This window comes from Paroedura picta, chromosome 16, assembly GCF_049243985.1.
Source record: "Paroedura picta isolate Pp20150507F chromosome 16, Ppicta_v3.0, whole genome shotgun sequence".
Lineage (NCBI taxonomy): Eukaryota > Metazoa > Chordata > Lepidosauria > Squamata > Gekkonidae > Paroedura > Paroedura picta.
In genome coordinates, this window is record NC_135384.1 from 6,708,491 (window position 1) to 6,732,949 (window position 24,459).

The 24,459-nt window shown below is 54.0% G+C and overlaps 2 protein-coding genes across 5 annotated transcripts; both read left to right on the forward strand.

Annotated features, from left to right (window-relative positions):
• The first annotated feature begins 256 nt into the window (after nt 1-256).
• Nucleotides 257-5,839, forward strand: ISOC2 (isochorismatase domain containing 2). 4 transcript variants are annotated; one of them, XM_077313752.1, is made up of 6 exons: nt 257-478; nt 1,365-1,521; nt 2,741-2,953; nt 3,451-3,521; nt 3,641-3,758; nt 5,286-5,839. In XM_077313752.1, the coding sequence occupies exons 2-6, from the start codon at nt 1,390-1,392 to the stop codon at nt 5,361-5,363; spliced, it is 612 nt and encodes a 203-aa protein (XP_077169867.1). In that variant the 5' UTR covers nt 257-478; nt 1,365-1,389; the 3' UTR covers nt 5,364-5,839. The 4 variants fall into 4 exon arrangements, with proteins under 4 accessions (XP_077169867.1, XP_077169864.1, XP_077169868.1 ...); XM_077313749.1 differs by lacking the exon at nt 257-478 and adding an exon at nt 497-606; XM_077313753.1 differs by lacking the exon at nt 257-478 and adding an exon at nt 534-611.
• A 1,045-nt stretch (nt 5,840-6,884) lies between these two features.
• DBP (D-box binding PAR bZIP transcription factor) lies at nt 6,885-23,937 on the forward strand. Its single transcript, XM_077313748.1, has 4 exons — nt 6,885-7,981; nt 15,305-15,640; nt 20,412-20,632; nt 22,801-23,937. Exons 1-4 carry the CDS (start codon nt 7,819-7,821, stop codon nt 23,014-23,016), a joined length of 936 nt encoding a protein of 311 aa, XP_077169863.1. The 5' UTR covers nt 6,885-7,818; the 3' UTR covers nt 23,017-23,937.
• The last annotated feature ends 522 nt before the right edge of the window (nt 23,938-24,459 follow it).

Sequence of the window (24,459 nt, forward strand, 5' to 3'; positions counted from 1 at the left end):
AACTTAGCCACCAAGGAAACACACGTAAGATCGGTCTGTTACGGCCCCAAAAGCGCAGGCTTCTTGCAGCAAATATTGCCCTCCTCTCTCCTGAGCTAATTAAAAGTCAGGGGTCAATCATGACACGTGTCGATCGGAGTGAGCATTCGCCCGCGTGCAGCCATCATCGGGTCGAGCCGTCTGGCCAATCACAGACCTTGCGGGGGAGAAACGGAACACCCCTGACACGTTATGAAACAAACCCCAGCCCCTTTTAAGTGGTGCTCGCCGGGGCGTTCTAAGAACGCGGCGTCGTCTTTCGGGCCCCGCGTCGAACGCGAGCAGGAGGGACGCCATTGGCTGAGAGCGGGGGAAAGAGTTCCAGGACGCGCGAACCTTTCGCTTCCGCGTCCGCTGATTGGGCGGCTGAAGGTTCCGAAGGCGCGGCTCCAGCTCCTGATTGGTGGGCGAATCGAACGGCGGAGACTGGGGCGGAAAGGTGAGTTCCAGGGGAGGGGGAGGGGAGAAGAGGTGAATCGAAGTAGTTCGGGGCGGTCACGTGAGTGGTATTTTGGGAGGGCGAATCGGGAAAGCGCACACCCCTTGGAGTCGGCGCTGGTGTGGAAGGTCAGGTATTCCAGCGGGCTTCTGCGCACCACATCTGTTGCAGTTAATAATTCTGCGATTATAATATATATATATATATATGTATGTATATATATTGGTGGTGGGGGGGAGTTATTTTGTTAATCTTTGAAATGCCACTGCGCTCCCTTTCTATTGCATCTACCGAAGTCCGCCTAGAAGCGGGCGGCCCCCCAGGTCACTGCCTGAATCGTCCCGGTCCTTGGAAATCCCGTACGTGGCAGCCCTGAAGAAGTCAGACTATTGTGGCAGGGATTATTGGGAATAAAGTGGCATATAGAGCCAAGGGGTGACTTCATTTGCAATACAACGTACAGTTCTGGTTGCTGTATCTCAGAAAGGATTTTGCAGAGTAGGAAAAATGTCCAAAGAGAATGACCCTCTTTGTTAGTTCCTCTAGGGGGACTAGCCCAAAGCCACCCAGCTGGCCCCGTGCGTCTTTACATGACTCACAATCTTCTTCTCCCCAAAACAGACACCCTGTGAGGCAGGTGGACCTGAGAGAGCTCTGAGAGAACTGCTCTGCAAGGACAACTCTAATAGGACTGTGACTAGCCCGAGGTCACCCCACTGGCTGCTTTTGGAGGACTGGGGAATCAAACCCCATTCTCCACATTAGAGGCTGCCGCTCTTAACCACTGCAACCGGCTGTTGACCCTTCCACTGGACTGGTTGCCATCTGGCCTTCGAGAAGAACTGTGGAATCGCCTCTGAATGAAGACACTTTTTTCCTTCCCCAGAGTCCATAGTGGCTTCCTCGCAAAAATGTCCGCCTGCCGGCTTGGAAAAGTGTTTCCCAAGACAAGCATCCTGTTTCTGTGTGACATGCAGGAGAAGTTCCGGCCGAACATCAGTTACTTCCCTCAGATCGTATCTGTGGCGGCGCGCATGTTGAAGGTATAAGACTCGCAGGGCGGCTTTGCTTTGGGGAACAGGGCAGAGGGAGGTGCCAGGAGAGCATTTTTATAAGAGAGGTAGGGCTATAGTAGAACAGAGTGGCTCAGGGGATGTTTCAGAGAGGGCCACAAAATTGTGGACTTTACCTCTTGCGTATAGTATACATTTTCTGGAGCTATATGCATTATCTTGTCCTTGGAACACTGTATTTCTATTATGTATTGCTTCATTTTACATATCCTATTTCTAGATCACCCTGTCTTTCTTCCCACAGTGGCTTATAACATTCTCCTTCCCTTCCTTTGAGCCTTATAAACAACCCTGTGAGGTAGGTCAGGTGGCGAGCATATGACAAGCCCACCAAGCTTCCATAGCAGAATCAGGATTCGAACCCGGGTCTCTCAGATCCCAGTCCGACGCTAGGCCGGCTCTCAGTCCGATCGCCTTGTTCAGATGCCTCCTTTGGCTCAAATTTCTGCAATCTCAGCCGTGTCGAGTATCTTATTTGATGTCTCGTCCTTTTGATTGCTTTGACGTTCACTATGTAACCCGCCCAAGTTCTCAAGCAGAAAAGCAGATTATAATTAGGTTAATTCAAAAGTAATATGAGCCAAGAATGGGGGAAAGAATCCTTATCAGATCTTGCAGCGTAGTTAAATAAATTGATAGGGTCAATGGCAAGATTTACATATTTGATGCAAAACATCGATACCAGATTTTAATAGAAAGTGGGGTCCAATATTAGGGAGAAAAGTTTCTTCCCGTCAGCTCTCTCCACCCCAGACATGACGATGGGGCTCTGTCATGGCTCCCCTTTCTCGCCTTTTTTCCAAGCTACACGGCCCCAAGCGTTTTAGCTGAACCTCCATGGGCAGCTGCTCTAGCCCTCTGACAATGTTGGTGTGACGTGGGCCACAGCTGCTGCCCTGCATATATTGAAGAGGGAAGGGATGCTACATTGCTACCTGCTCTCTGAACAGAAGACAGACAGGGATGTTGCTTGGAAGCACTAGAAAAACTGCTTGTCTATAACCCCATTCCCTTAGAACTGCAAAATTGAGCTGCCCAGTTGCATCACTCCATCTGGACACAAGGGGGCAGGATAGCATCAACATCTGAATTTTCTGTTTTTCCTGATGGCTTCCTCCTCTTTGAAGGCCCCATCTCCGGCTTCTTTTCCTGCTCTCTCCTCCTCCTCCTCCTCCTCCTCCTCACGCAGGTTGCCAAAGCTCTTGAGATCCCGACCGTGGTGACGGAGCAGTACCCCAAAGGCCTGGGCCCAACGGTGCCGGAGCTGGGGGCCGAAGAACTTCGAAAATACCCCAAGACGTGCTTCACCATGCTCATCCCAGAGGTGGAGAAGGAGATGGCGGCCATCCCCGGCCTCAAATCTGTGTTGCTCTGCGGCATTGAGACCCAGGCCTGCATCATGGTATGGGCCAGGAGGCTTGCCTCTTGGTGATGTGGGTTCGGGTGGGGAGACAAGGCCTGAGGCCCAGTGAGTCAGCGACAGAGAGGTCCCACAGTTCTTGTGTCCCACCCCTCAAAAAAAAAGCCAGGATAAGGCCTTAACTGGCGTGCTGGGCTTCGTAAATACATCCACATTCTTAAAAACCTAGCAAAAATTGGGAGGTTTTTTCTTCTTGCCCCCTGCAACCAGAAAGGAGGAAGGAATCCAGAGGAATTGCATTCACCCTTGGCCCTTAAGATTCGGGAAGTGCATTGCTCTTGAGTGGCATGCCCAAGTGCATAGAATTTGGGAGGGGGGGACCATAAAGGTCCATCCTTGTGATTTGGGGGAGCGAGGAAGAGACCTGGCTTGTCTGGACAGTGGTTATTCCCACCAAGGGGTAGATCGCAGTAGAGGGAAATGAAGGATCCTGCACTTTTCCTCTTTGGACGCCCACAGCCTCCCTTCTTTGCCCACAGAGCACTGCGCTGGATGCCATGGAACGAGGCCTGGATGTTCACGTGGTGGTGGATGCCTGCTCTTCTCGCAGGTGACTCCAGGGGCAGAAAGGGTTCACCCTCCAGGCCCAGAGGAAGGCTGGCTGGCTGGCTCCTTTCTTGCTTCCCGTCAACGTTATGCTTGATCGTCCTCTCTGCCTCCTCCTTGCAGCCAGGTGGACAGGATCGTGGCCTTGTCCCGGTTGCGTCAGAGCGGTGCTTTCCTCACCACCAGCGAAGGCCTGATCCTGCAGCTTGTCAGAGACGCCGCGCACCCCAGCTTCCGAGAGGTAAGTCTCCAGGCTTCCTGGGAGCTCTCTCAGCCTCACCGACCTCACAGGGTGTCTGTTGTGAGGAGAAGAAGGGAAGGCGATCGTCAGCCGCTTTGAGACTCCCTTGGGTAGTAAAAAGCCAGCTGCAGAGAACCACCTCTTCTTTCCAAGGTCTTGTTTCACTACCCCTCTGATAAAACATTCGGCCCCTAAGCTTGCTGCTAGAGAGGACGCTTCCGGGGTCTGTGAAGGATCAAGGCCCAGTAGGAAGGAGAAATGCTTGGGAAACTCCCACTGCCAACCTTTAGCACTCCAATGATTACATCTTCGCCCGCACACACCCTATTGCTGCCTTTCCCTAATGCTCAGGGCTGCCATACATCTTGCTCTTCCAGATGATGTCTAGACCATAACCGTCGGTTCCCCTGGAGAAAAATGGCTCCTCTGGAGGGTGGGCTCCGTGGCATTGTTACCCACTGACATTTCTCCCCCCCCCCCCCCCCATAATTGCCTGTTTCCCAACCCAAAGAAACTGCCTTCCTCAGCATTCCCTGTAGCCTTGTCCCTGGTCCAGAGTGGGGTGGGGGGTCCAGACATGCTGTTCTGAACACCCAAGGGCTTCCCAGGTCTGGAGAAGACACCTCTCGTGTCAGTGGCTGGCCTGGGTTTGCACTGCTCGATTGGCACACACACCCCCACCCACTTTATTATTAGATATTGCCTGAGATAAAGCCATGGGCCGGGAGCTTGTGAGGAATGACGGGGGAGAGGAACTGGGAACGGCTCCCCTCCTCCAGGATTCCGTAAGACCTGAGGGCTTGACCGGGGCCTCTTCGCCATCTCCTCCCTCCCATAAATGACTCCCAGCTGGTTCTATCCCTGCTCATTTCCCGCCAGCATGTACGTGTGGGGGTGGGGAGGCTCATTGACAAAGTATTTAGAGTTCGATTGCAGGTCCCTGAACCAAAGTGCTGGGTGGGCGTGGGGACAGAATGAGAGGCTAAGGTAAAAGAGGTGAACTTTCAGTCACTTTCGGACAGTCTTCCTCCTCTGGGGGGAGCATGGTGAACTCTGGAACGACCTCAGATATTTCTGTTAATGTAAACAAAAGGCAGAATCTGAGCTGCTTCTGGAAAAATTGACAGCTGAGGCCCGCTTTTTACTACTCGAGGAGTCTCAAAGCGGCTTACAGATGCCTTGCCTTCATCTCCCCAGATAGGTGAGGCTGAGAGAGCTCTGTGAGAACTGTGACTGACCCAGCTAGCTGCATGTGGGGGGAAGAGTGAGGAATCAAACCCAGTTCTCCAGATTAGAGGCCACCGTTCTTAACTACTGCACCAAGCTGGCTATCTCAGGGCATTCTGGGTAGCATATGGACTTCCTCTCCCCTGCCCCATTTTCATAAAAACCCTACAGGGTAGGTCAGGCTAAGAGAACTATTGGCCCCAGCTCTCCCAGATAACTTTGTAGCAATGTGCCGATCTGAACCCCGGCATCTTGGACTCTTGAGTGGACGTGATCACTTTTGGTCTCATTTTTTTTCAGATCCAGAAGCTGATTATGGATCCTGCTCCAGACAGCGGCCTCCTTCCCTTCTTGGCGGCCCCGAGCCCCCGGTTGTGATGTGGGTCAGCTCCTCTTCGGAAGCCGGTTTGCTTCCTAATCTTTGGGCTCCTCCAGCCAATGCATCCCTTTGAAAGGGGATCGAGACTAGGAGCTGTGCTGAGTTACTTTAATTTTTAACAAGGCGATGCTGGAATCAAAGCCAGCCTGGCATGCGAGGCCTTTGGGCGTTTTTTTTGTACAAGGCGTTGTGCTTTGTATACCTGTCGGATTTTTATTTTTTATGTTTTTGCATGTTGTTCTCTGTGCTGCTGTTAAGTGGCTCCAGGTCTCACTCTTATTTGAGAGGAAGATTTTCCTCTAAGGAAGGGAAGACACCGGCAAGAACGTTACCAGTGTCTTCTTACAGGTCCGGACATTTTCCTGGTAATGAATCTATAGGCTGTGGAATGAGGTTTCAATTTGGGAGCAGGTCCTGGAGTCTTCAAAAAGAGAGCACCCAAGCTTCACAATAAGAATAAATAATTTTGATGGGCTTTGGCGTTTGCTAACTTGTTGACATTTCCTGTGCGTTCTGGTAGCACGATGGTCGGATTTTTAGGAATTAGAATCTCCCCCCACACACATACACACACCTCTTTGGTTCCAGATTCAGAAACAGGGCATTGGAAGGGTTTGTGCTTGAAAGAAGGCGTTTGATCTGTTGCGGACAAGGAAGTGGGCTGGGCCAAGGAGCCACGGGGGACTCCCCGGAGGGGGCTGGCAGATGTTTTGACTGGCAGACACTTCCACCAATGCTGTTTGCATCATTTCTAGCCCGGCTCACCCTCCTGAGGGTTAGCAACTTGGTGTTGTGGGAGAGCAAGGAGCCGGTGTGTGCTTTGTGGTTGACAGGACAAGCTGTGGCCCAGAGGAGTCAGATCTTGCCCCTGCCACACATTCTCAGGGGGGCAACAAAAGGGTACACGGTACAATTGTTGCACAAAAAGGAAAAACCCTGTGAAACGGACCAGAGTCAATATAATAAAAGTCTGTTTATATTAGATATTTCTCAGCCCAGAGCTGACATCGCTAGGCATCACCTAAGCATAGGGTTGAATCCTGGAATTATTTTGGAGAGAATTTGCTCTGTGGGAGGGAGGAGTAGAAAAGCCAACCCCAGACAGGCGCCAATCCGCAGTGACTCCGGATTGAGTCTGCCTTGCGCCGTTTTCGCTGTAGCCTTTATTCCTCGCGGCCCCTTTAAGGCCTGGACTTTCTCCCCGCGCGGCTCCCTCATCACAACACCAGCAACACGTGCCTGCCCACGTGTTCTCAATCCTGTGCAATCTCCCTTTCCCCTCCCTTCGGCTCCCCATTGGCCAAAATTGGGTCAGGCTCCTCCCCTCGCCTGCGCTGCCATTGGCCAAATCTAGGTCAGAGCCCCACCTGCCCCATGGCAGGCGCACATGACAGAACGAGGCGGGTGGGGGGGAGCGGTGTTTGCAAATCTCACGCTCCGCGCCTCCGGATTGGTGGAGAGGGCCCTGCGAAGGCACGCCCACCCGTGTCGATTAGCCCCTCCCTGTTCGAATGTTGCAAAAGGAGGGGGGGTGAGATCCGGAGATAGTTGTAAAGTGCTCAGAGGACATTGGGGCGATATTTTTTTTTAAGAAACACTTTTTTTATTTGTTCAAATTTACATATCTTGGCCGCAGGGAGCTGCTGGGGAATCTGGAAGGACGGATTTGGGGGAGCCTCAAGATCTGTTTTCTGTTTCATTTTTAAACCGGGGGGGGGACTAGATCCCTCCAACCCTCTGTGCTTGGTAGGACACTGGAACCCAATTTAAATATATATCATTTTTTGCACCTCGTTGAAGAGCTGGGTTCAGCCAGCGGGGATCAGCCTGTTTCTTCTTGGACGGCGAGATCTTTTGGGGGAAGGATCGCCTGCTGGAAAAGGGGAGCCTGGCTGCTCTGCGTTTTGGGGAAGGGACTGTCACCGATGACTTGCCCTGCGAAAGGAGGCGTTTTGTTCTAGGAAGATTTTTTTGCCTCCCCCCTCCCGACCACTTTCTGGGAAATCTCTTTGGATCTAAGGAGATCTGGTTCATCTCTTGTTTTTCCTCCCCCCCGCAAGAAAATCTATCTTCCTGGGAGATCCCTCTGCAAGCCGGTTGGTTGCTAAATTTGGAGCGGCCGGTGCGGGGGGGGGGGGACCGCCTGCCCCCTGGAGGCTTCTTGCCAGGCGAGTGGGAGAAGCGCCATCTCCGCTGCCCCGCGCCTCCCGCGGAAGAAAAAAAAATAAAATAATCTCCCAACCTCCCTCTCTCCCCTCCCCCTTCTGCCGCTGAGCGCTCAGACCGGAGAGGTGGATCTCGCTCAGTCTCCAATCCGGATCGGTGTTTCCGCGGCCGTTTGCACGGGCTTTTGGTTTCAGTTCGGTTTCTCCCACCCCGCCACCCCCCCTCCCCCCGGTCGAAGGAGAAGAGATCGCGCCGGTGGGCTCCTTCGTGGATTCAGCGCTCCTCGGCATGGCCCGCCCTGCGGCCCAGGCTAGCCCCACACCGAGCCCGATGCTCGCCTCTCCTCCGGTGGGTCTGGCCAGCCCCAGCTCCACCATGGTCAGCCTCAAGAGCCTCCTGCAGGGACCGGTCAAGAGTCCCGAGCGCCGGGCGCCCAAGGACCTGGGATCATGTGAGTAGACCCCCCCAAACCTCGTCCCCTTCCCCTCGCCCCACCTTCTCCATCTGCAAAGCCTGTGCTGGACTCCATCCTTCCATAGCGCCCCTTCCCCCCGCGCCATCCATGCTGGTGTGTTGTTTTTTGGGGGGAGGGGGGTGCCTTCCTTGCATGTTGCCCTCGCTTTGCTTTTAGCCCCCTCTTAGAGTGGCTGCACATATGTGCCGGGCAGATGTGGCGCTGGATTCCGTCTGCTTCCTGGGGGGCTGGAGGAGATCGGGGCCGGGCCGTCGGTGACCCCCCTTCCTATGCGCTCTGCGCCCTTCTCCCGTGCCCCCGTGTGCCGCGGGCTGCTGGCCTGCACGGGCCACCGGTCCGATCCAGCAGGGCTCTTCCCGCGTTCAAGACCGGTGGGTCTCTTCCAGTGCGCCGCCGTCGCCCCTTGCGCGCTCCCCACCGCTGCCCCGTCTCTCCTTGCCTGTCCCCCGATGCGCTCCTCCCGGGCTCGCTCGTGATCCGCGGGCGCTCAAGTGCAGCCCCCCCCCATGAGAAATCCGCGCGCTCCCTTCTCGGGTGGGGCGCCCTGATCCCACCCGGATCCTGCGGGGCCGCAAAGGCCTGCTCGGGGCATCCGATGGACCGGCGCCATCCAGAGACGGCCTCCAGATCCTGAACTCGCTGTCACCTCTGCCTGGCCCGTGGGGGAGGGGAGCAGAGGAACATCATCGCCTCTAGGGCCGCGGCCGCCTTTGACCTGAGCCCCCTCCCCGCCAGCGCCAAGGGGGTCCCAGGGGCGGCGAGACCCGCTGCAACCTTCAGGGGATGCGGCTATGCGTCGCCTGCGCTTTCCGAAGGCCCCACTGGGAATGGGGTGGGATCCAGGGGGAGGGATGGGGGTCCTCTGTGCAGCAAGGAGTTGGGGGCTCGGGGAGGGGGCTTCACGGGCTGCGGTGGGTCGCAGGGGAAGGTCTCCTGGGTTACCTGGGCAGAGGTCTAGTGTGCCGAGGGAGGGGGATCGGAGTGGATCGGAGGGTTGGGGTTCTGAGAAACCCGCTGATTCTCCCCCCCCCCCGCGCCGCCCAGATTCTCAGGGCAGAATTGCGCTTTAATGTGCAATGGCGTTTTTAATCCGGATTGAAACACGCGAGTGTTGTTTTTTTATTTTGTTTTTTTGCAGCGGACGCGCACAGCCCTGGCCCGTGTTTGGCTTTAGGGAGCGTCGGTGGCAGGCGATCGGGGATCGGGCTGTGGGGCCCGGGCGGGCTGAGGGAGCGGCGGCCGGGACTCTTGGTCCTGCGGGGATCGGGTCGCTGCCTCGCGAGTGGGCCGGGGCCCGGGCCGGGGGAAGTCCTGGCTCCGGCGGGGCGGGCAGGGGAGGGGAGGGGAGCGAGGGCTCCTCCTGAGTCCTCGGCGCTGGCCGGCCGCCAGCTCGCCAGGGTTTTCCAGGGTGATCCACCGAGCGGTGTGGCTGGTGCATGCGCACACCGTCGCCCGTCGGCTGGCAGGCGGCACAGCCCTTAAAGCTGCACACAGCCCGGCCACGGGACGCGGCGGGAGGGAGCGAAACGTGCGGGCGAGCCGCGGAGCCCTCGCCCCGGGAAACAGGCGCGGAGAAGTCGCGTTGCGCGCGAGCAGAGCGGAGCAGGGCAAAGCGCAGCGGGGCAAAGCGCAGCAAAGCGCAGGCGGCTGCAGCTGGTCCCCTCTTCGGGTCAGGGCATTCCGGGGTCCGCGCCGGCCAGCAGGATGGGAGGCGGACGCGCCGACGGTGGGTACCTCGGGGGCGCGATTGGGGTTGGCCGGGAGCTGCTTAAGGGGCAGATTCAGGAGTTGGCGGGCGCAGAGGGGGCTGCATGCAGTTTCAGAAACGCAAGTGCTGACAGCCCTACTGACCAACAGATTTTATTCAAGGCAGGAATGGATCGTGAGAGTACAGGCATAAGGAAAAAGTAAATTAGTCGCGAACTGAGCCTACTGGGCTGGGGGAGGAGGAGTTGCATTTTGGAAAGGGCCTTGCTAGGCTGGAGGGGCAGCACTGCACAGTCGGGTAGGTTGCACCTGTGCCCCCACGTCTGCCCCCATGGGGTTTATGTGGGCCAAGGGGGTGGTGTGCACGCCCTCTGTGTAGCATCCCCATAAGAGCGAGTGGAGGTCATTCCTCTGTATGGGAGAAAGTGAAGGAGGGGGTGTAGGGGCTGGAACACCTTAAGGGAGGGAGGAGGTGAATCCAGCCAATGAGAACTCCAGGCTGTTGCTAACTTGAACCTTGCTTCTGTTTTCTTGGACACCCTGTAGTATAGCTGGGGGCTGGAAACCAGTCAATGGCCAGAGAGCCAAAAATGCTGTTCCATTCATTAAAGTGTGTTGTCCTCGGGACATCTCTTGCAGCATCCCTGTCTGCTTCCAGTTCATGGGTGAAAAAAAAAACAGGCCTGAAGCGCAGGCCAGGATTGCATCTTGCAAAAATCTTGTGTATTTAAATCTTGCCTGTTGTTTGCATTGGAGGAAGTGGGATTGTTTTATTTTGAAGCTTATGCTCTGGTTTTTCCCTGCTCAGGGGTGACCCAAAATAGCTTGGGGCATTCTTTACTCCTCTGTTTTATCCCTACAACCCTGTGAGATTATGCTGAGAGAGAGAGAGAGAGAAGGAAGGAAGATCCAAGTGCAAGCGAGCTGGGGATTCGAACTCAGGGCTCCCAGATTCTAGGGAAACACCCTACCCACTCTGCCATGCTAGAATGGAGTCATGGCTGGACATGGGAAAATGAGCTTTTAAGATCAGGCCTTTATGAAAAATCCATAAGCTTGAAAGTCAGACATGAGCCTAGAATGGAGGTGATGCTGTAGCTTTATTTGCTGTATCATTTTTTTTATTCACACGTTTTTTTTTTATTTTACACATGCCTGTTGCTTAGTTTCCATAAATATTATTGGCTGTGTCACTTTACATCTCCTTACTGTGTGGACTTTCAACAGGCGTCTGATTCGGCTGTCCTTCATGCTCCCGAACAATTCCCCCTCTCACTGTGCCCTGCATTCGTACAAAAACGCTGTCAAGGGAGTTCATGGTTATTCCCATTTTACAGAGGAAAACTGAGGCTCAAGAACTTCCCCCAGGGTTGCCATAGCAACTCTAATGGCTGGCCCAGGATTTGAATCCGCATCTGACACCTGCCAGCTCCCCCAGCCGTTCTCTACGCTGCTGCGATGTTTTCGGAAGAGGTGTGCTTAAAGGTGGAATGTGTCGGGGGAAGAAAATGGCTGGGGGAACAGACTTGGACATCAGTTTGGGATTGAACGCCATTGACAGGCTTAATCTGTGGGGCGTTGTGGGTGACCTGCCCAGTTTCGGGGCGCCAGGCTCGGATTGCCACAGCCTGTCAGCTGGGCCCGGACTTCCCTCCCACGTGTCCGGGCACAGTCAGGGCTCAGGTATGGAGTGCCGCTCCCAGAGCAGCTTGGCCTCGTGTGGAGGGTTGGGCATCCGGAGAATGCTGGCCTGTAGCTCTCACTGCACCCGAGATCGAGTCACAGCCCTGGCGAGAGGGTGACAGGGACTGGGCTGGAACCCAGATGTCTCCTTGGCGGTTCAACAGCGGGGTACTGTCATCTGGAGAACCGAGCTTGATTCCCCACCCCTCCACGTGCAGCCAGACCTTGGACTACTCACAGTTTTCTTAGGGCTGTTCTCGCAGAGCAGTTCTCTCAGAGCTCTCGCAGCCTCACCTACCTCACAGGGTGTCTCTTGTGGCGAGAGGAAGAAGAAGCGTTGTTTCTTTAATACCCCGCTTTTCTCTGCCCAATGGAGTCTCAAAGCAGGTCACGATCCCCTTCCCCTCCTCTGTCTGTTGTGGGGAAGGGAAAGGAAAGGTTTCTGTAGGCCAGCTGGGGACTCCTTCAGGTATTGGAAAGGGGGGCATAAAAGCCTCCAACTCTTCTTTTTCCATAAAGACTACAGCCAGAGGGAGAAAGAGGAGAAATTAGTGGCCTGGGGACATTTCCTGGGACTTGGGTGCAGGGGCTTGGCCACCAGATCTCCCAGGTATTTCCTTTTTCCAGGCTGACCCGCAGCTTGTCCTTGGGGGGGGGGGAGCAGCACCTGGCACATGCCAGCCACGAATGCGTGTGCCACCTGAATCTGTCCCCAAGGAGCGGCGAAGGCCCCCCTTCCTGCTCAGCAGCCGTTGCCCCACCACGGCAGGGGAACAGCAGTGAGCTAGAGGGATTTTCGGGGGCAGATGGGCTGAAAAGCCTCTGCAGCAGCAGGAGAGCCCAGTCGAGCGTGGCTGAGCGGGGGTCAGCCGGGGTGAGGCCGCTGCGCACGGTCTGCTGGCACAGGCCGCAGGAACTGGGAGGAGAGGAATGAGGCCTGGTGGGCTTCATTGGCATCCTCCTCCCAGGCCCACCTGTGCCCCTCAGTAGCTGCCTAACCCACCTGTCTTGTTTCTTGTCTGGCTGCTTCGTAAAATCCGTCCTTCTGCGTCACGCAGCCCGCTATTCCCCGAGGATGTGGAACAGCACATTCATCTTTCAGACTGGTGCTGTGGCCTTTCTCAAGGCTTGGAGCTACGGCCGCGTAGGTCAGGAAGAAATACAGCCAGCGCCCAGACTAGGGAGTGAAAAGGAAGCCCAATGTGAAAGCAGGTAGGGGGAGGCAGTAGGCTGTGGTCCGTGAAGTGTCGGACTGGATCGAATCCCCACCTGACCACAGAAACTCCCTGGGTGACCTTTGGCCGGCCACAGGCTTTCTGCCTAAGCTATCCCGCAGGGTTATTTGGGGAATGAAACAGCAGAGAGGACATGATGTCATCAGCTGCTTTGAGAGTGTGCAAGGTATACATGAAGTTGAAGAAATACTACAGAGAGAGGAGCTGTTTTTTTGTACTTCACTGTTCACTGCCTGAAGGAGTCTCAAAGTGGCTTACAGTCGCCTACCTTTCCTCTCCCTGCAACAAAGGCCCTGCGAGGCAGGAGGGGCTGAGAGAGCTCTGAGAGAACTGGGGATGGCCCAGGGTCACCCAGCTGGCTGCATGGGGATGAGGGAAGGGGGAATCAAACTCTGTTCTCCAGACTACAGGCTGCCACTCTTAACCACGACACCAAGCTGGCTCTCCAAGAGGAGAGGTGTGATCTCTTCTTGCCTTGCCCTGGCTCCAGAGAGTAGCCAAGACTGACAGCTTTCCAGAAGGGTCCCTCCCTCCAACACCACCCTAATTTCCTTCCCTCTCAGATGCAAAGCAGTTTGATTTCCTTGCTTGCTTACTCACTTGATTTACAGTCTGCTTTTCCAGCTGAGATTCATGGTGGATTACGCACGCCATAAGAGCACCATGATGCAGGCAGCGATACAACTGGATCCCAGAGTCAGAGCAGTAAAAAAAAAAGAATATCCTGCATAAAAATGGTACAATAAAACGGGCTCACAGATTGCAGCGGTGAGCCAAGCAATGGAAACCGCTCGCGGCCTTAACACGGGCCTGCACTGCGACCCAGTTCCCTTGCTGAAGAGCCCTTTCCTTCCGGCGGCCCAAAGAGGGTGTCCGAGGACAGCTGGAGTCTTGGACTCGGCAGCGTCCGAGGCTTTGTGAGATGCACGCAGCCATGTGTGCCCGGAAGACTATCTTGCTGACCCCTCTCTCAGCCATTCTCTCACCCCTCCCTGTCTCTGATCACCATTTCCTCCTCCTGCAGTAGGATCCCGTGCTGCTTCACGCAGGTGAAACCTTCATCTAGCTGGAGGACAAGCCCAAAGTTGTCTCTCTCAGAAAACGCCGCATCCCTATCACCTAGGCTGGCCAGCTCTGAGTGGGGAAATACCTGGAGAATTTGGGGGTGGAGCCTGGGGAGGGAAAGAGGATGTTCCCTCCCCAGGTTGGGCCTGGGGATCTCCCAGGTATACAGTTCATCTCCGGGCAACAGAGATCAGCTCCCCTGCTTTGGAGGGAGGGCGTCATACCATTAGGCGCTACGGTGGTCCCCCCAAGTCTCAAATCCCGCCCACTCCTGGCTCCACCCCCAGGTATTTCCCCAACCCTAGATGCCATCCTCCAGGTGGGACCTGGGGATGCCCTGGAATTCGAGCTCATCTCCAGACGCAAGAGATCAGTTCCCCTGGAGAAAAGGGCTGCTTTGGAGGGAGGACTCCATAGCATAAGACTCCACTGTGGTCCGTCATGCCTCAGATCTTGCTCACTCCCGGCTCCATCCCAAGTCTCCAGGTATTGCCCAAAGCAGACCTGGCAACCCTTCAGAGCAGCCATTTTCCCAAGGGGAACTGAGCTCTGTAGTCCAGGGGCCGGTTCTAATAGCGGGAGATTTCTAGGGCCCACCTGGAGGGGGCCACTCTAGACCTGTCCAGCTACCTCGACGGTATAATTGCAGCCATCTCTCTCTCTCTCTCTCTCTCTCCAGCAATGGTTGCGCTCTATGTGCAAACACAAGTACTTGGGCTTCAAAACAGATTGCTAAGTGCCTGCGGCTCACGCTCTCCGGTTGCTAGGCGCCCTCCCGCAGAGAGCCCAGGAGCCCGGCCTGCTCCTGTAATCCCAGCCCCTGCACATGCTGTTAACTAGGCCCAGGATGGATTTAGGGCAAATAAAACGTGTTGCTCTAAAGCTCTCGTTTTTTGTTTTCAACCTCGGCCAAATCTCCTTTGGGGTCTTTTGGTTTTGGGGAGCGTCAGTGCAGATTAGAAGGATGCAAAGAATCAGTGCTGGGCTGGGGTTGGAGTGAATTTCTCATTCTTGGAGTGATAAATTTTAGTGGGGTGCGTGGTGGCGATTTCTCAGTTCTCCTACCTGGCCATATCCTGTGCTTTTAAAATTATATTTGCTCTTATCTCTCCTTCATCTCCCATCACTGTCAGGTTTCCTCTCTTTTGGGAATTTAGGGCTATGAGGCCTTTGTCTTTTGCACATTATATTGTATGTCTATATATATTTAGTGTACTTCTTTGCCGCTGTTCCCATTGAAGCATTAAGGATGGTTTACAAGAGTGGATTTTTTTACACTGTACGAGAATGAAAACACATGGCGAATAAAAGAATAAACCTCAAAACAGCTCTGGAAATAAATTATGTGAAATATTTTAAATAGCCATTGAAGAAGAGATTATGTCAGTGAGTTATGCTATGATCTGTCTGGATGCTCCACTGGAACGGATCTCAAAACGTAGGGGAAAGCGTAGCTCCCTAGATTCAATGTAGGTTGCTCTTTTTCCTTTTGATATCCCATTAGATCCCCCTTCTTACCGCAGAGATCCTATCTCCTGTCTCTCTCTCAACCAACCCTTTTCTTTAATCTGTTTCTCCATCTCCCCCCTCCCCTTTAATTCTATCTCAGGTGTGATCAAAGAGAAGGAACGGAAAATGGAGGACGACCTGAGCATCTCACGACCTGGGCACTGCGCTTACCTTGGGTCCCTCCTGTGGGAGCGCACGCTGCCCTACAATGAGATTGAATATGTTGACTTGGATGAGTTTTTGCTGGAAAATGGCTTGCCCCCAAGCCCGGCCCATCAGTCCTTCTCACCGGGCAGCCAGCCCACTGCATCGCCGTCCAGTGGGGTGGTGGTGGACCTTAGCCGTCCGGCTTCGTGCGCCTCGTCGTCGTCAATCTGTTCTTCGTCTGGCGAAGGCCTAGTGGGTAGCGATTACGACCACCACTGCAGCAAGACAGGTAATTATTGCATCCCAGGGCAGGTAGTGTGGAGAAATGTAATTTCTAAAGTCTTTTATGTACCTCTAAATGTGGTAAAGTGGGAAACTGTCAAACACAGGCAAATGTTGGTTTCAGTGTCCCATCGAGCATAAGCCAAGGAATTGGCATTAAAGATGCAAGGAGACAGTTCCCGTGGGGAAAGTCATAGCGTAATTTCCTTTGGGTCACCTGAGTCAGGAGCAAACTTTAGGTGATATGCATGAGACAAAGCCCGTTTCTATATTATTATTTTGCCATCTAAAGTTTAAAAGAGACTTGAGTGAGAGGGAAGCGAGTGTTTAACCATTTCCCGGCCTGGTCGCTCCAAATCACAATCCCTGGAGTTCTTGCCCTCCCACGGGCCTCTGGTGTCCCTCCATGGGAGGTGGAACTCTGCTTGGGAAGAGCATGTTGAGGCAGCAAGGAAACAATTAAGCACTTCCTTGCAACCACTTCTCTGCTCAAAGTTGTCCAAAGCTAGTTTTTGCTTGTCCTTAAAACCAGGGCTTCCTTGCGTGAGTTTGCACGTAATGTCTAGTTTCCTCCTCTGTTTGCTAGCTCTCTTTCTCACTGTGTCCTGCAAAAAAAAAAAAGAAGAAGAAGAAGGGGGAGAGCAGTTTTTAATCTCAACCTGGTTACAAGCTGTACGTGTCCATGCAGATAAGCCGAGGGAGCCGGCATCTGGAGCAGAATGCCTCATGGTTAAGATGGAGTTGTTGAAGCAGGCTTCTGGCCCTTAGGGCTGCCCAGAAAAGACGGCACGTGCTTCAATATTGTCTGACATGGCAAAAGAAGCATTTTCCTCTCTTTGCCAGCGCTGTCTCCCGCCCCTGCTCCATATGCCACTCACATACCGTCTCTCTTCCTTGTAATCTCCCAGGCCTAGGCGAAAAATGTTTGATCCCAGTGTTTTGAAATGTACTCAATTATGCAAACTGCGCTCTTTTTTTGCACAAAACTCTCAGTGTGCTTTTATCACAGTTAGATACGAGATTAGAAGAAGAAGAGTTGGTTCTTATATGCTGCTTTTCTCTACCCGAAGGAGGCTCGAAGTGGCTTACTTCCCTTTCCTCTCCCCACAACAGACACCCGGTGAGGGAGGTGGGGTTGAGAGAGCCCTGATATTACTGAAGAAGAAGAGTTGGTTCTTATATGCCACTTTTCTCTATCTGAAGGAGTCTCAAAGCAGCTTACATCCGCCTTCCCTTTCCTCTCCCCACAACAAACACCCTGTGAGGTGGGTGAGGCTGAGAGAGCCCTGATATTCCTGCTCGGTCAGAACAGCTTGATCAGTGTTGTAGCAAGCCCAAGGTCACCAGCTGGCTGCATGTGGGGGAGTGCAGAATCAGACCCAGCTTGCCAGATTATAAATCTGCACTCCTAACCACTACACCAAGTTTAGCACTCTGTACCCTGCTCACATGGAGAAGGTCATTTCTAGTGCCCTCCCTGGGTGCAAAGAATAAGGGCAGTTTCAAGTTCCCTCCCTGGGAGAGAATCGATGGTTTCTAATCTCCCTAATTGTTAAGAGTAAATAGAGCTGTTGGACCAGCCTCTGGTTGCAAAAGGAATAGGCAGACTTTTAATGTGGCTGGGAGGGCTGTTTTATAACACACACCCCCTCTCAAATTGTCTTCCTAGTCCCCTACTATCAGGAACAGAAAGTAGGTTTTTAAAATCATTATGGATGTTAAGTAGATTGTTTTAATCCCCTCCAGTTTTGTCGGAGATGTAAATTTCTAGCTTCTCCTTAGGCAATGTGCAAGTATTTCAACCACCTCCCAGCCATGGTCTTGTGGTGTAGGGGTAGTCAACCTGTGGTCCTCCAGATGTTCATAGACTGCAATTCCCATGAGCATTTGCTGGCAGGGGCTCATGGGAATTGTAGTCTATGGATATCTGGAAGACTACAGGTTGACTACCCCTGTGGTGACTGTTCAAAATAGAGAGGAGGGTTCTTTAGACATTTGTAATCATTGCAGAGAACATCTGTAAACACCATGGTAATTTGTGTGCGTTTTAATCTCCTGAGTTAAGGAGCCTTATACTTTTGAGATGACTGGGCACAGTCCTATTGCTGATCTTTGAAGGGGGGCTGGTTTCCCATTTGAAGGTGGCCAATGCTTCTGACACCCGTTTTTTGTTTCTTGAAAATGTTATGAGGATCCCGAGTTGGCACAGCCAGTCAAATGACAATATCAGTTCTTGACATTTTGGGGGGCTTGGCTCATGCTGGAAGGGCAAAGGATACTTCCCCCAGCTTTTATAAGGTCTGGGGTGTTTCAAAACACAACATTTTGATATTCTCTACCGCTATTCACGTTTTAATGTCTGTCTCCAGCTTTTGTGAGGTTGATGCAGTGTGATAAATCGCCAGAGGAAGGGGGTTATTGTGAGACATTCCCGTTTTGTTCAAACCGCCAAGTTACAATTGTGGTTATGTGGGAAAAAATACTGGGCAAACAAGATGGTAGGACGACTGGATTCTGTCTTCTCTGAGTTAGTCTGAGGCCTGTAAGGTTTTGCCCAGTTTGGGGATTTCTGGCCTGGATGCTCACATCTAGAGATGCTATTTTTACAGCAGCCGGAGAACCTGCTCCTTGATGCATCTTCCCGGTTGCTCCATTGGGAATGCATGCCGACACAGTGGGCAGCAAAGAGAGATCTCGGTGATGTTTCACAACATGCAATTAAAAAGGAGCGGTGTCCTCCAATGCAGAGAGCCGAGACTGGGTGCTCCTTAAACCGCGGGAGATGGCCTATTTGCCAATGGAGGGATTCCTCCATTCCCTTCACACTCATCTCTTAAGAGCGCTATTCTGTGCAGAGTCTCTCCTGCTTGGGCCTGTGGAAACTAACGAGGTTAAGCTTGAATCATATAGGACTGTACTATCTCAGAGCCCTGGATCCTAGCCCCACAACTTTCCCCAACAAAGAGATACTGTTCTCCAGTTCCACCTGTCTTTACCCGTTTTTCCTAATCCAGAAACCTAGATTTGCATTTCTCCCCCCCCCCCTTGTAATACATTGGGTGTCAGCCTCTGATAGAGAATTCAGGCTGTCCAAGAAACTAGATCTCTCCTCAATCTTGGACTCTTAATACCCTTTGATCCCACCTAAAAAGACCCCAGCAATCATGGGTCCCCTTTGGCCCCCACCCAACGATTCTGGGTCCTCTTCGACCCCAACTCCCAAGACCCCACCAATTCTGCGTCCCCTTTGGCGCCCGCCCCAGGAATTCTGGCTGCCCATCGCACGCCCCCGGGCCCCCTTTCCCCTGGGGCCGGGCAGGAGTCCTGGGCTGCCCCCTCGGTGCCCCTTCCCGTGCCAGTCGGCGGGGAATCCCGTGTCTCTGCGCGGCTGGCCTCTCGCCTGGGAAGCCCGGGCGGGCGGGCGGGCGGGCGGTCTCGTGTCTGTGCACGGAGCCACCCGCTCCGGCTCACGTTCCTCGGCCTGCTTCTGCGAACACATGTCGCTCGGCCGCCTCCCTCCCTCCCCGCCTCCCACCCCGCCCGGCTCCCTCCCCCGGCCAGCTGGCCGCCTGCCGCTGCCTCGGCGCAGGGCGGGGCGGCGGGCGGGCACGTGGGGCTGCGGTGTGAGCCGGGCAGGCGCCGCCTGGATGGATGGATGGCCCAGCTGGGGCGCCGCAGCGCAGCGCCGGCAGGTGAGCGCCCGCCGGGCCGGGCGGGGGTCCCCGCTGGGGGATCGGGCTGGGCGCCGGGGGTCTCCAGCTGGGCCGGGGGGGGGGCTGCTGCCAGGTTGGGGAGGCGGGAGGCGGGGGGCCATGGCGGGTGGGGGTGGCGATGCCCGGGTTTCCCGCGGGGAAGGGAGCCCTCGTGACCCCTGGGGAGAAGGGGGGCGAGGGAGTGCCCGGGTTCTTCAAGGGGGGCCGCAGGCATGGAAAGGGTGGGGGGGCAAGAGGGGTGCCAGGCGCTCTCGGGTGGGACACAGGCGTGGGTTGCCTTGCTTCTAGGAAGTCTTTGGGTTTTTTTTGGGGGGGGGGAGCGGTTCCTTGGGTTCCTGGCAGAGTTTGGGGGTGGGCGTGGGGATGTCGGATTCTCTGGGGTGCGAGGAGGTGAGCTGAGCTATGGCGGCAGGGCCTGCGAGAAGGCACCTTTCCCGGTGGGTGGGCAGGGCCAGGCATCCAGGGGGCCAGCCCCTTTTCCATTGAAGCTCGGATGAGGGGGGAGAATAGGGGTCTGCGAGGGTCCCTCCTCTCCCCCGTCTGCCAGGCCTTTCACCAGCCACGTGGCCCGCTGGGCGGTGCACACCCTGTGGTGCCACTCTCCAAACAAAAACAGGCTGGCGGATGCTTTTGGCTCCCTGCCGCGTCACACGCCTTCCTCCTCCGTGTGGGCCTGCAGGTCTGGGCGGTGAAGCCCTGTGCCCGCTCCCCCCGCCCTCCTGCCCTGGGGACCCAGCCCATTTCCTCCTTCCTCATGGCCTGGGTGGCACTTGTGCAGGTAGAAATGCTAGATACAAATTTTGCAAAAATAAAGCTTTCTAAGCCATAGGTATGTGGAGCAAAGAGGTGTGGGGTTGAATATACAGGCGTTTGCGCATGTGAGTTTGTGTGTGTTTGTGTATGTGTGTGTGTGTGCACACCCATGCAGAAGACTCCAGGGGGGGGTGCTGGGGTGGCAGGCCTGCACTGCAGAGATCGTCCTGGGCCTCTGCCGCCCCCTTGCGGCTCTGCTTGGCCTGCGTGAAACTCAGCCCGGGGTTTCTCTTTCCTCTCCACCTGCCGCAGGTCCTGTCACGCCCGTCTCCCGAAGCACGCCGAGTCCCGTAGACCCCGAGGGTGTGGAGGTTCTCATGAACTTTGACCCCGACCCCGCCGACCTGGCGCTGTCCAGCATCCCGGGACATGAGACCTTCGACCCCCGCAAGCATCGGTTCTCCGAGGAGGAGCTGAAACCACAGCCCATCATGAAAAAGGCCCGGAAAATACAGGTGCCGGACGATCAGAAGGTGAGATTGGAGCCCACCTTATTCCACCCCTCGAGGCTCGTCCTACCAGGTGGGGTCTGGGTCCCCCCTCCCCCTTTCCAGTTAAAACCAGGCCAAGAATGTGGGGTAACAACACGGGTGAACGCTCGCAAGCATGTGTGGGTGGGGGCCATGTTTGCCACCTTTGCCCCGCCCACTTTCGACCCTGCCCACATGATTTAGTCACGTGATTTCTTGATGGGCAGGCCATCTCTTTGAAGTCCTTCCAAAGGGGCACTGCTACAGCTGTTAGCTTCACAAGGAACCTGTCATCACAAGCTCCTGTCATCCATTGCTGCTTGCAGAGAGAGAGAGAGGGGCAGGTAGCCGGGAAAGTGCACTGTTTCTTTCTCTGGGTGTTGGTTAGGCTGTTCAGTTTGGTATGCTTTTGTGTCACCAGAGCCACATTGACGGCTCGTCCCCTAGGGAAGTATAGTGCTTGGACATGGGGAACTCTGTTCGAATCCTTGCTGGGCTTCAGAGACGCTGGGGAAGTCTTGATATAATAATAATCTCTATTTTTATAACCTGCCCTTCCTACACTCTGGGAGTTAGTAAAGCAATCAGTAAAGTTATAGAATCAAAGAGAAATACACTAAAACCATTCTGCTTCTACAGCCCCCAAGTAATTCAGGTTTTGATGGAGGGGGGGGGGAAATCCTCATATTTATTTATATTTATATTCCTAGGCCTCCCCTCTCTAATAATCATCTCGGGACAGTTTCAAACAGCTAAAAGTCACAATCAGGATTCGAATACCAGTTTCAGATACAAGTAAAACCTTTAAAACCATTAGTTTGAGACAGTTTAGAACAGGTTTTCTCACTCAACAAATGGGTGAGAGTTAGTTATTTTTAAATATATTTTTAAAAATTTGTTAAACGTTCCTCAGGTGACATGACCATATGGCCATGCCGCCACCCCCCTCCCCCGCCCCAAATGGCCAGTGATAGGCCTGGAGAGGGTTGGGGACAGGAAGGGCCCTGCGTGGGCCTGTACCCTGCTATGCCTCCCAACCATATTCTGCATGATCACGTCACTTCCAGGGGTTCTCGAACCGAAAAAATTCTTTAGTGGCTGGAAAGCTGAGCTGCCGTTACCATTTTCCTGGTTACAAAACACAGAAATGTCTAATTAGCCAATAAATACGATGGTTTCGTATGCAGTGGAAGGAGTGGAATTCCTGGTATGATCAGTATGCACCTGTCCTTTCTTCCATGTGTGTGAGTCCCCCTATTTGGGAAGTCTGTTTCTCTGCTTTGCAAGGCCGGGGGGGGGGGGGGGGGGGCTGGGAACTTTCTTTCCTGACTGCCATTGTGTCCGAGGGGCATTTTGTGTCCTTTCGAAGACAGTGGAATGTTTGTTTGGGGCCGAGTGGTGCTTTGTGAGTCTGTTTAGCAGGCTGGCAGCGTTGTGGGGGGGCACACCCAGCAGGGGAATGTGCTGCTGGGTGTGGGAGCTCTTTTCCACATCAATGATTGTTAGATGTGATTTCCGCGACCGTGTGCATCTTTGAGGAAGAACGAGATACATCTGTTGCCATGAAAAGTTTCATGAAAAGAGATAAGCGTTCACGTGTGTATGCGCACACTTAAGGAATGATCTGTCTGCGTGTTGGGAAATCACATCTGATCAAATTCCGGAAGTGTTCTTACCAGTTTCCAGAAGTAGGTTTTGAAAGAGTCATGCCGGGATATGCTTAATTTCTTAAAAACAAAAGTCCAGAATGTGGAGAGCATAAGGGAATGTCTGCAGAGCGAGGGGCAGGGAATTCTGCACATGCCCAGACACACTAGTCTTGGTAAGCCAGTAAGAGCCAGTGTGGCATTGAGTGTCGGACCACGATCTTTGAGACCCAGGTTCAGATCCCCACATAGAATCATAGACTTGGAAGGGACCTCCTGGGTCATCTAGTCCAACCCCCCTGCACTATGCAGGTCACTCACAGCCCTGTCGCTCACCCACTGTCACCTGCCACCCTCTTGAGCCTTCACAGAATCAGCCTCTCTGTCAGAGGGCTATCCAGCCTCTGTTTAAAAATTTCCAAAGATGGAGCTCACCCACGTCGCCGTGGATGGAAGCTGGCGGGGTTGCCCTGATGCCGATCCCTGACATTTCTCTTCCCTCTGTCTCCCTTTCCGCCGGGCCAGGACGAGAAGTACTGGAACAGGCGCTACAAGAACAACGAAGCCGCGAAACGTTCGCGGGACGCCCGTCGCCTCAAGGAGAACCAGATCACGGTCCGCGCGGCCTTCCTGGAGAAGGAGAACGCCGTCTTGCGCCAGGAAGTGGCCAACATCCGCCAGGAACTCACCCGCTACCGCAGCATCCTCTCCAAGTACGAATCGCAGCACGGCACCTTGTAAAACCCACGGCCGGGATGCCGCGCTCGTCTCCATAACTCCGCCGCCGAGGTGGTGGGGCCAACCCTGGTTTTCAACCCTGATCCCCGTCTTCCCAAACCGGGCAAACAAATAATCAAACAACGGATGTTTGGAACGAGGGGAAAGGTCCGAAGTGGGCGATTCCCACGTGCGGGACTCTCGCGGTCCAGGCGCACGACAGAAGGGATAAGACTTTCCGGGTCGGCACGCGCCGACCCCTCGCCACGAATCGGGCGGTGACGTCAAGATGTTGAACTGGGCATTGCAGGCACACAGGACACACCGAACACACAAGGGCTCTGTAGCACGCTGGAAGATGTATTGCGCGCGTGTACTCACACACAGAAACACACACACGCACACACACACACACACACAAGTTTGGCTCGTGGGCAGGCTTCTCTGCCCGAAGGCCAGAATTCGATTCCAGACTGCCACATTGGCTCACCTCCGCTTGTCACGGGTGCCACTGGGCTTGGCGATGCGGTTGGTTCAGGGAGGCGTCAGGTGCGTCAGGATGCCTGGGTTCTCGGTCTCAGAAGCAGGTGTATCTTTTTCAAGCAGACCATTTTGCACAGGATTTTAACCTTCCCCTTTCTCGTTTCTTCCCGTAGCTCTTCAGCAGGGGTTGGGGGGGGGGGGGACAGGACGTGAAAGGGCAGCCGGCTGCAAAGGTGGGCATGGGACCCAGGTGCCCTGGGGCTCCTCCTCCTCACTGGGCATTAAACCACTACGTCCCCTACCCTCTTCACAAAGGGGAGAACCCAGGGGTCTTGGCACCCTGAATGGGGGGACACGAGAATTTTCTTCCTTTTGGGCAGTGGCAAACAACTTTTTTCTTTCTTTTTTTCTTTTTTTAAAATCTGCCTACGAAATGCCAAATTAAAAACGACAAGAAACGGGTTTGCACTCGCATATTTTTCTTTCCACAATGGGATCGAAGGGGCTTTTGTGTCGGAGGGCAGGTGTTAGGGGGGGTGTTAGTTTAAATATGATCATGATTCTCTTCTTAGGCCTATACGTTTTAGTTCTGAGGCAAGTGACGGTTTTCTGTCTCCTCTTTCCCTCCCTTGCTGTTTTGTGTCAAGCACTGTCCGATGTAGTCCTACGTCTTAGAAAACTCAACAAACACAAAACCTCATGATGACCCTACATAAATATGAACATTCTATATATATATAAATATATATATAAATATATAAAGTTTTCTCTCTTTTTTTGTAAAAAAAATAAATATATATAAATATATATAGACTCCAGGAGAGGACTGAGAGATTAAAAACTATGTTCTTCTATGGGGGAAAAGGAGGGTTCTTTCGTACAGAAAGTGTGTGTGGGGGGGATTCGTCTTTTTAATCTCCTTTGGGGAGGTTCCTGGTCTTTATAATTTGTCCACGTGGCAATGTTGCTGATGGCGGGAGAGGA

Coding starts and splice junctions, on each gene's coding strand:
- ISOC2 (XM_077313752.1), top strand. CDS start 1,390: ATGTCCGCCTGCCGGCTTGGAAAAGTGTTTCCCAAGACAAGCATCCTG. Junction 2,954..3,450: donor AGACCCAGGCCTGCATCATG/GTATGGGCCAGG, acceptor CTTTGCCCACAG/AGCACTGCGCTGGATGCCAT. Junction 3,759..5,285: donor CGCACCCCAGCTTCCGAGAG/GTAAGTCTCCAG, acceptor ATTTTTTTTCAG/ATCCAGAAGCTGATTATGGA.
- DBP (XM_077313748.1), top strand. CDS start 7,819: ATGGCCCGCCCTGCGGCCCAGGCTAGCCCCACACCGAGCCCGATGCTC. Junction 7,982..15,304: donor GCCCAAGGACCTGGGATCAT/GTGAGTAGACCC, acceptor ATTCTATCTCAG/GTGTGATCAAAGAGAAGGAA. Junction 20,633..22,800: donor AGGTGCCGGACGATCAGAAG/GTGAGATTGGAG, acceptor CCGCCGGGCCAG/GACGAGAAGTACTGGAACAG.